This window comes from Cucumis melo, chromosome 4 (assembly GCF_025177605.1).
Source record: "Cucumis melo cultivar AY chromosome 4, USDA_Cmelo_AY_1.0, whole genome shotgun sequence".
Lineage (NCBI taxonomy): Eukaryota > Viridiplantae > Streptophyta > Magnoliopsida > Cucurbitales > Cucurbitaceae > Cucumis > Cucumis melo.
This window is the reverse complement of record NC_066860.1, coordinates 27,228,286-27,239,152: the sequence shown is the minus strand read 5'-3', so window position 1 is coordinate 27,239,152 and position 10,867 is coordinate 27,228,286. Positions and strand designations below refer to the sequence as shown.

Genomic DNA, 10,867 nt, shown 5'->3' with positions numbered 1-10,867 from the left:
CACGCTCTCTTTAAGACGTTTCGCGGCTCTGCTCTGAACTGTGCAAACAGATTGTCGCCCTGTCGTCCTCAGAATAAAACAGCCTCACCCTTCAGTTGATTTTGCACAAAAATCAACTAGTAATCAATAAATCACTCAAAGTTGACAGACACACAATTGCTCGAAATTGCAGAAGAGGAATCAGGAACTAAAAGCTGCAAAATAGAAAGAGATTAGTATACGGCTAAGTTGCGGAACACACTCTCTTTAAGACGTTTTGCGACTCTGCTCTAAATTGTGCAAATAGATTGTCACCCTGTCGTCCCCAGGACAAAACAGCCAACTGGTACGGTAAAGGCATAACAACAATGACATGATAGATTGATTCAGGAACTAAAAGCTGCAAAACAAAAAGAGATTAGTACATGGCTGAGTTGCAGAACACGCTCTCTTTAAGACGTTTTGCGACTCTGCTCTGAATTGTGCAAACAAATTGTCACTCTGTCGTCCCCAGAATAAAACAGCCTCACCCTTAGTTGATTTTGCACGAAAACCAACTGGTAATCAATAAATCACACAAAGTTGACAAACATACAATTGCTCGAAATTGCAGAAGAGGAACATAAGAGAAAGACAGAAAAGAAGAATGAATTTTTTTTTTTTTTTTGTCTCTCAAATGAAGAGGAACGATAATTTATTCGTAAACGATAAAACGTTTTTACATAATTAATTTGTAAACGGTAAACAGTATTAAATTCTTAACAACAAAACGTTTCACAATTCTTAAGAACCGTTTTAGAAAATTAAAAAAAAATTTAATAATATATCTCTCATCTCGTCTCCTCCCTCATTCCAAAATTTAGGTGACCTAAAAACCCAAACTCATTAGCCAACCAATAGATATATGAATGATCCTCCACATTCTAAATTTATCAATGTAGGAATGCTCTGGAAAAATAAAGTAATATATTTTTTCTTTTTACAAATTTTTCATCCAATAATCCAACTTAAAAATAAGTTAAAATAATCAACCTGAACTATTAGACTAATAAAGTAACCTAAGATTATAATAACCACCTCTTACACAGTTATTGCCTTTGTATTAATTTTGTTTATGCCATAGACGTTTCCCTCTCTTTGGTTAGGGCGTCGGTCTGCTTAATTTGCAATCTCAAAGAGTTGGTGACAAAAGCAATTTAGGGCATACGAAATTTGAAGAAGACGAATCTGTCAATGGAGTTCGTAGGCGAGAAGAGGGATTTTGATTCTGCCAACGACAACAACAAGCCTAACTCTGCTCAACCACTTCTTGATTCTTCTTTTCAACCCTCACTCGCTGATGATACTAATGCCAAAGAAGCTGAAGAATTTAGTGAACGCATAGCTCGAGACCTTAAAGATGGCCTTCATCCTCTAAAGGTACTCATTCTATCTCTCTCTCCCTTGCTTTCTCTTGTAGACTCAAATACGTGCATATAGTTTATCTGAATTTTGATCTGCTCGAAGAATTGGCGTGTCTACCTTTATTTTTGTGCTATTCTCGGATCTTCGAGTTGGATACGTTGTTAAAATGATTACTTGTGTTTGTTTGGTTCAATCACAGTCACACGTGCTCTGATGAATGAAATGTCGACACTAGTTTCTGGCTATTGATACCGATTATTTGTTTTTTTTTTTTTTTTTTTTTGACGGGGGAGGGGTGTAGGCGATATGTGTTTGGTAGTCTCAGGGTTCTGTTTGATTGTTTAAGTTCAATTTATAACCAGAATGGCGAATTTAGGAATTCACTGTTGGAACTCAGTTGGTTAACTGTTATACCTCATGGTATTTTATTTGTGAAGAGGAGTATTGACCTGCATTTGAGGAAAAGAACTTTTCACGTTGAGTGAAAATTGTACCCGAGATAGTCTCTACGTCACATCAAGAAGCTTTTTGTGGCGTCTTGTTTTTTGTTTTCTTAAGAAACCAAACACCCATTGTTGAGAAAGATGAGAGGATACACAAGGGGAATACATAAAAAAGCCCAAAAGATGAAATAAGCTGCACGCCCAATTACAAGAAGGGACTCCAATCCAAAAGAACCTTGATGGTAATAATTAATTTCCCATGTATGTATGTATATCATGACCACCTGATTAGCATGGACATGGTCGTTTAAGTTGATTAACAGTGGCAAATAATGTGATTTTGAATGTCTTATTTATTAAATCATGGTCAAGGCTCTTGATTTCCTCTTCACAACTAGTAACAAATCAGAGCATTTCATCTATTGAGCTTCACAGTCTTTATTTCTCAAGTATAACAGCCTTAAGGTAACGTGGAGATTGGAGATTGTTTTGATCAAAGGTGCATCCATTTGATAGAAACTCTTCAATTCCTTACATTTTTTTTTATCACTTTCATGTTTCAACTATCCTGATGGAGAGTTTGACATCAGCCCGAGTGATGTGGAGTCTGGTTTACAGCAATGGTGAAATAATTTAGATGATGTTAGTGAGGAATCTTATGCTGAAGTATCAGGCGTAATTGTCCAAGAGGAGGATTCTTCTTCCAAAATTGATGCGGAAACTAATTCTAACCAAGAAGTTCCATCTCCTTCTCCAATTTAGTGTCCAACAAATTCTCATCTATCATACCGTCATAGAAGCTCGTGGTCTTCAGATTTGAGAAATTTATCTGTTGAACTTTCTACATCTTCAATAAAGTTTCTATCATGAATCACCATAGGTCGTTAAAAGATTAGCATTAAGAAGTTTCTGATGAAGTATCTTCAAAGGAGATAACCTCCATAAGTAATGACTAAGGATGGGTGCTGCAAAAGCAAAGATAGAAGGGGTGAGTTGGCTGGATTTATCGTTTGAACCTTAAGCAGGAGCTACTACTCTTAGTCAATTAGGGGACCTGTTGGTTTATGAATTCTCCTATGAGTTCCTTGCCTCATGGGGTCATTTTCTCAAGTTATGTTTGGAAGTACACTTTTTTTAGTATTGAAATGGGTTATTGGTTTTTAGAGTCAGAGGGTTTGAAGGTAAAGAAACTGAATTTACAGAATTTTTTGATCGTCTTATGTACATTTCTCTGTCTTAGTGTAAATTCACCAAGTTTTTTTGTGATTACAACCTTATCTACCTTATTGCACAAATGAATAGCTTCATGTAGCCTCATTGCCTTTGTGCCCTTTTGTAATTTCACAATATCAATGAAATTATGATCGAATATTTTTCATAAAAAGAGTGAAAGGTTTTGAGAGTTTAGTCGATGTTCTTTTTGCTCATACTCTACAAAATTTGCATTCAAAGCAGGATGGTGGTTTCGTTGGTTGATTTTTGTGGATTAGTTTGGTTATTTAATTCTCAAATTCTTCTTTGACTAGATCACTTTCCCTTATTTTCTTTTCTGGTTATGCATAACTTATCTTTGCTGTAAGTGTAACTTTATTCTTCTCCCACTATTTTGTGGAGTCTGTATCTTTTGAGTCTTGAAGACTCGTAGTTATTCTTTAGGCAACATCATACTATCCCTTTTTCTAGTAGGGTTTTAATGTGGGCTTGGTTTTTTTTTGGCCTTTGTATTTTTTAATTTTTTTTTTCTCAATGAAAGTAGTTTGTACCCTAAACACATACTATTTGAACCTAGACTAAATAGTTTGCACCCTAAGCATCCTTCCTTATTTGGAAGGTCTCCTGTATCATGGTGTTTTTTCGTTCGTTGTTTGAGAGAGAAATGGAAGATGTTATGGCTCTCTTATCTTTGATTGGAGAGTTTGAGATTTTTCATGGAAGACAAGAGGACTGAACCAAGGGGGAAGGGCATACACTGGTGAAATGAGAGCAAGTGATGAAAAAGCCATAGGTGATAGCCAGGAGTATGTAGAAATTGTGGAAGAACCAATGGTACAAGAGGGCTCTTTCAAGTTACTGCTTGAAAATTGTAAAGATATTTGGAGGCTGGAGTCTAAAAATTATTGTAATTCAGAGTTGGAAGACCAAACAGGCTGATGAAACTCCCTTCTTTGGTATTAAACTTCACTTTATTATTCTCAGTATACAGGTTACAATATTTCCTTCTGTTGATCTTCTCTCTAGATTCAACAGCCAGCTATTACATGAATTTTCTGATACCCCTCCCCATTAATCTTCTCTTATTTATAGTAGTTCCTCACCAACTAATTACAGTTATAACTACTAACCAACTAACTTCCTAATATATCACATGTGTAAAGAATGTGATTTATTTTTTCTTTTATATACAAACTTAATAGGAGGATGTCTAACACAGGCATAAGACTTGAGCCTAACTGATTGGATAATGGAAAAAGGGATAAGGGTCAGGCACTTCGAATACCTAAAGCATGGTCAAACATCAGAATTTTTGTTGAAACTTCATTAGAAAGAGCATTGATGGAGTAAATAAAAAACTATTCTATTGGTGTATATACTATACTATAGTAGGCAAAGAGCTGTTACCATGACCCTACTTGAACAGAGTTCTGTACAACAGGAAGAAGAAGCTAAAAGGACAACAGAATCCCAAGTTTTTGCGCTTGTGTTCTTTTGTATCAAAGACCTTCTATTGCACTGCAACCAACTTGTTGTCAACCAAGACCCCCAAGTACTGGAGCTTAACATCAACCAATCTAAACCTGAAGTTGGCAGCATCGGCCTGTACTTGCATTTATATACTTGGCTCATTTTTGTGGTTGTAATGTTGACCAACAGACAACTTGCAAAAGATGCTCAACTTCTTTGCCCGAATCTTTGCAAATGTTGGGTGAAAGGATAACTGTCCTATGAAAAGTACAAATCTTCATTTGGGAGTTCCTGTAGATTTTGGATTTTCGCTCTTTTTGGCCTACACATGATTCCTCAAATATGTTTTATAGTTTTAATGCTCTTTAGATAAAACCAATTAAAGTGCCTTCACATAAGAAGCTTTGCGTTGTAGTCATGGAAAGTTTCTCTCATTGTTATCTTAAAAAAGGGTCTGTACTCTGTAGTGCTTAGCAATTTTGTTTGTTTGTCCTACACCAATGATGGGAGACTGACATGTTCATACTCTATTGAACCATATTGTTGTTTTCGTTTCTTGACAATTGACATTTCTGATAAACTTAATTTTATGATTTGGAGGTTTCAGATTTCCCCATGTTTCTTAATTTTATTTTTATTCTTAACTTCTTGTGTTGTGGGTATTTTAGACATTTTCATGTCACCACCTTAGAGAATTTGGAAAGTCGAAGCGTCTAAAAAGTTAGTTTATATTGGTGTGTGGCTAGTGACTTGTAGAAAGATTATTATTATTTTTTTTTTTTTGTGTGTGTGTGTGTGTGCAACTCATTCATTTTGGATTGTTCTGGCATTTAGCACAAGTTTGCATTTTGGTACACTCGTCGAACACCTGGAGTTCGGACTCAAACATCATATGAGGACAACATAAAAAAGATTGTCGACTTCAGCTCGGTACGATTTGCCAACATTGTTTTTCTAAAATACTATTCTTATATTAAGGTTATCTATAAGGGGCCATTTGGGGGAAGGGTAGAGTTATGGAGGGTTAGTGTTATGATAATCCTAGAGTTATGATAATATGTGTTTGGGGGAAAAATTTATTATTATTAGTGTTATAAGAGTGTGTTTGGAGGAAGGATTATGATAGGTTGTGTTATGATAGTATGTGTTTGGGGAAAGGATTATGATAGGTAGTGTTATGATAGTATGCATTTGAGGGAAGGATTATGATAGTAGTATTATGATTTCTTTTTAATGTATATCCAATTAACAAGTTTAATATAATTATTTTGATAAATCATATTAGAAAGTAATTTCAGCCATAAAAATCATCTTTTTTTAAAAAAAAGAATTTCTAAGTCTTTAAGTTTTCTCGTGCTTAAAAAAACCCGGCTTCATTCGGTAATTTTCTGTTTTCCATTTTTTTATTAAATTTATTTTTTACAATTTTTTATAATATTTATTAAATTTAATGCTTATTTTCCCCGCGTTAAATAAAATTGAAATTTCTAGTTAAATTCTAATTCTAAAAGTGAAAACAACCCTTTGGTTTTTTTTTTTTTTTTTTTTTTTTTGCTGTAGTTTCTCAAATTTTGATTGAGTAAAACAATAGTAAAAGGTAATAACAAATTACCGAAGCTTGTGTATGCAAATAATGTTTATCAACTTAATTTTAATTTTAAAAGATAAACAAAAAATCTTAATTGGTTAATCATTTTGTTATTTTTGAAGTTAAGTCAGGTTTCTTAACTACAAGAATGGAATTAATAACCAAAATTAAAAAACAATAATAATAACCAGTTTTTAAAAACTATATTTTTCTTCAAATTTCAATTTAATTTTTTAAAATATTTGTATAGTAGGTAACTAGTTAATAAAAGATGTTCATAAGCTAATTTTTTATAAAAGAAACAAAAATATAAACCAAATGAAATTAATTTCATTTGTATGAAAAAGTCTAAATCTTTTACTTTCTATTTTTAAAAAAAAAACTTATAAAATTAATTTTCATAAGTTTTTTTTTTTTTTTTTCTATTTTACTGTCCACCCTCTACTAACATTTTAAAATACAATACCGAGTTAAAAAACTAAAACTAAAATTTTAATAGCTTTCTAAGAAGGAAAAATAATATTGTTTATCATCTTTTAATCTTCACAAAATCTCACTAATACAAAAGAATAGAGTTGTGAAAATTTAAAAATAAAAACAAAGAGGTGTTATGGAGGGGGTTATGGGGGATTGAAATGGGATAAGGGGATTAGGATAACCTCTTATGCCAACCCTCCCCCAAACAACCCCTAAGTCTTTGTAATTATTTGTTTTTCGAATGATTAAATGATTAAACTTTGTTTCTCTCATGCATGTAGGTCGAAGGTTTTTGGGTAAGCTATTGCCATTTGGCTCGTCCTTCTTCATTGCCAAGCCCAACAGATCTGCATCTCTTTAAGGAAGGAATTCGTCCACTTTGGGAGGTAATACATCAAGGAATGCTGCATGCATATTTTTCCTTAGGCTTACTAGGGAGTCTTTCTGGTTCTTTTCGTAACTTACTAGAATTTGTATTTCTCTGCTCATTGGGAGCCTAATTCCTATTTCAATGCAAATGCAACTATGTTTCAGGATTCCGCCAACTGCAATGGTGGAAAGTGGATAATACGATTTAAGAAAGTTGTATCCGGGCGATTTTGGGAAGATTTGGTAAGTGATAGCAAAAATGACATAGTTGTTGATCAATATGGAAAGTTATCCAATTATGTGATATTTATTTTTCCCTTTGGTTTCTTAATTCCTAATCAACTGTTCTCAATTTGATTTTTGAAATCTGAAATAGCCTGAAAATACTGTTGGATAATTATTCAATAGCTTCATTTTCTTAAATAATGATAATAATAAAAATATGAAAGTAGTAGTCCCTTCCCCCCAACCCCACCACAAAAAAAGAAAACCTTTGAACCGTAAAGTGTTAGTTGAAGTGATGGTTTAACAGGCTTTGATACGGATTCATAGAACTGTGAAGTGTTAGTTAAAGTGATAGTTTAACCGGGTTTATCACCATTTTTATTTTTATTAGTTGTTGATGTCTTCGGTTGACTTATTATGAAAGGGGTGGAAGGAAGTATCATAGAATCTTTCAGGGTCGGTTCAAAAGAGGTAGCCATTTCACACCTCCAGTTTGTAGATGATACAATTTTATTTTGTTATAGTAAAGAGGAGTTCTCTCTTTCGATCATTCAAATGGTGGATTTCTTTGAGTCAATATCGGGTCTAAAATTTAATAGGACCAAATGCCAGATCATGGGGATTCATAGTGATATTCGTAAGATAAGGAGATGGGCGGATACCTTTGAGGGTGAAGTTGGTTTCTTTCCTTGACTATGTCTACGGCTTCCTCCTGGGGGTAACCCAAGAATCGCTTCCATTTGGGATCCTATAGTTGATAAGATTTGCAAAAGGCTTGCATCTTGGAAAAGGTGCTTCTTTTCTAAAGCGGAAGACTAACTTTAATCAAAGCTGTGCTTTCGGGTGTCCCAATATACTATCTATCTCTATTCAGGATTCCCAGTTTGGTACGTAAAAGTTTAGAAAAGCACGTGAGACACTTCTTGTGGAATGGTATTGATGAAGGAATGGGATCCCATCGTGTTAGCAAGGAAGTGTTAGGGTGTCTGTTGCATCAAGGGGGTTTGGAGATTGGTAACCGAAGAAGCAGCAATGGAACTTGGTTGGCAAAGTGGCTATTTCGCTTTTATCATGAACCGGAGGCTTTGTGGCATAAAATCAGTAAATATGGTAACCATCCCTCTGAATGGATCGAAAAGGGCTAAAAGCACTCATAAAAATCCCTGGATTAGCTTCGCTTTTGAATTACCCACGTTCTTTTTATTCACTCGTTGTGTTGTGGGGAATGGATCAGTGGGTGGGAGATAATATTCTTTCCGTCTTTTCTGCCCCTGTATCATTTATCTACCATTAAAAATCATCGATTTTTTTGATGTGGTCTGAAAATTCTGTTTCCTTTTCCTTTGGGTTCTGTTGTAATTTTACCCATAGAGAGACGACAGAGGTTGTTTCTCTTTTGTCTCTCATTGAGAGCTATTTTTTTAGATTGAGGAGAAAGATATCCAGATTTGGTGTCCTAGTCCTAATGATGGCTTTTCTTGTAAATCTTATTTCAAATCTTTGATGGATCCTTCTCCCATTAAAGAGTCAGTGTTTGAGAATGTTTGGAAGTTTAAGATCCCCAAGAAAGTGAGATTTTTTGCCTGGCAAGTGTTACTTGGTCGTGTTAATACTTTACGGTGGCTGGTGAGGAAAAGAACTAGGCTTATTGGACCATTTTGTTATGTTCTGTGTTGGAAAGCAGAGGAATACCTTAATCATCTGTTCTGGGAGTGCCATTACACTACAACTATATGGAGCTTATTTCTACAAGATTTTGGTGTTAATTATGTGGGACATCAAGACATTCAAGCAAACAATTAATGAATTTCTCCTGAATCCTCCCTTCAAAAAAAAAGGGCACTTTTTGTGGATAGTTGGGCTGTGTGCGATTTTATTGGATATATGAGGTTAGAGGAATGATAGAATTTCTAGAGGAAGAGAACAGGATCCCAGTGATATCTGGTCCTTCGTTAGGTTTGATGGTTCTCTTTGGGCTTCAATATCAAAGTAGTTTTGTAATTATACGATTGGTCACATTTGGATTGATTGGACCCCTTTCATTATTTGAGGGGCTGCCTTGCCTTTGTATCATATTTAATCTCAATGAAAGTTGTTTTATAAAAAAATAAAAAAAAAAAAAAAAAAAGGCCTTTGAAAGGGATCGTCGTAAGACTTTAGGTGCATATGGTGAAGGACTACCCTTTCTTTTTGAATATATGCCATTAATAAACGGTACCAAATTAAGCAATAAAGAGACAGAAACTAACAAATGCCATGTATGAAGTGTTTTGATTACATTTTCAAGTGTTTAATTTAAAAAATAATTCAAAATAGTCTCTCAAGTGTATTTTAAACCATTTTCACAAAAATGAGTTTAAACAAAAAATGAGTTTCTTGAAAAACATTTTTTTTTAAGTTAATCCAAACGTACCAATAGTCAATCATGGAATACTTTTTTGATTTATTAAGAAGACTGAGGGAGTCCTAAAGACAAAGGTTGAAGCAAGGATAGCAGTTAAAAAGAAGAAAAAAGAAACGAGAGAGATTTAAAGAAGAAAACGTTCATAGTTTTCATTGAGCATTTGAGTTCATGAAGACGGTGGAATGAATGCTTCCATTTGCAGTAGTTTCCAACAGAAAATTTCTGTGCATCATGGTTTTTATTTGCTAATATTTTGTATTTCCATTGAATATCCACGTTATTTATTTAGGTTTCTACATCTCAAAGTTGTAATTAATTTATTTGTTATCTCATCTCTGCATTGAAGGCATTGTCTATGGCTTCAGAAGTGAGAAGAATCTTCATATCCCTTTGATTGCCTCCTTTGTGCACGTCCTTCATTTGTGTCAAATTTGCATGTGCTTGGGTACTTAACACGAGCTTTCAGGCATGCGTATTCATTATTCCATAAATCTATCAAAGCTTCCGTTGTATACTTCTGCAGGTTCTTGCATTAGTGGGCGATCAACTTGATTTTGGCGATAACATATGTGGTGCCGTGCTTAGCATTCGTTTCAACGAGGATATTTTGAGCGTCTGGAACCGTAATGCATCTGATCATCAGGTCAGTAACACAATCGTTTACTGCTACCCACCACACTTAAGTTACATTACACAGCCACAAGTTAATTTATTGTACGATTATTACCCTACCAGGCGGTGATGGGTCTGCGAGATTCGATCAAAAGGCACTTAAAGCTCCCACATGGGTATGTAATGGAATACAAACCTCACGATGCGTCTCTGCGTGATAACTCGTCATACAGAAACACTTGGTTGCGAGGATGAGAAAAATGAGAATGTACCTCTAAACTGAACGATGTTTACATGGTCTGCACTTCCCTAATTGCTTTTGAGACCCGTCTTTGGATGTTAAGCAATTGATTCCCTCTGATAATTTTTTTTTCTTTAGGACATTGGAGCTTTTCTTAATTACATGTTTGTTCTAAGGTGAATAGGCTACTATGTAATGTAAATATTTGGACATTTGTAAGTGTAAACTGCTCCTGACACGTGGACCTTGGAAGAGACACCTACACCTTAGATCAACTTCTGTTTACATGTTATAACTTAACATTGTTCATTTTCTTGGGACAAAACTTAGATCCACATCACCAGCTGCTTCACTTAGACTGTTTGTTTGTTACGTTAGCCATATGATTAATACCATTCAATTCTTAGTTCACTCCTTTCTAATAATCAATTTCTGGCAGCAGG

At 34.6% G+C, this 10,867-nt stretch overlaps 1 protein-coding gene across 1 annotated transcript; it reads left to right on the top strand.

The window, feature by feature from the left end:
- The first annotated feature begins 921 nt into the window (after positions 1 to 921).
- On the top strand, positions 922 to 10,835 carry LOC103502707 (eukaryotic translation initiation factor NCBP). The gene is made up of 6 exons (XM_008466739.3): positions 922 to 1,398; positions 5,343 to 5,438; positions 6,855 to 6,959; positions 7,108 to 7,185; positions 10,095 to 10,214; positions 10,307 to 10,835. Exons 1-6 carry the CDS (start codon positions 1,213 to 1,215, stop codon positions 10,436 to 10,438), a joined length of 717 nt encoding a protein of 238 aa, XP_008464961.1. The 5' UTR covers positions 922 to 1,212; the 3' UTR covers positions 10,439 to 10,835.
- The last annotated feature ends 32 nt before the right edge of the window (positions 10,836 to 10,867 follow it).

Bases quoted from the DNA above. Each gene is read 5' to 3' on its own strand.
- LOC103502707 (XM_008466739.3), top strand. From the start codon at position 1,213: ATGGAGTTCGTAGGCGAGAAGAGGGATTTTGATTCTGCCAACGACAAC. The intron at 1,399-5,342 runs GTACTCATTCTA...TCTGGCATTTAG, and splicing joins ATGGCCTTCATCCTCTAAAG to CACAAGTTTGCATTTTGGTA. The intron at 5,439-6,854 runs GTACGATTTGCC...TCATGCATGTAG, and splicing joins AGATTGTCGACTTCAGCTCG to GTCGAAGGTTTTTGGGTAAG.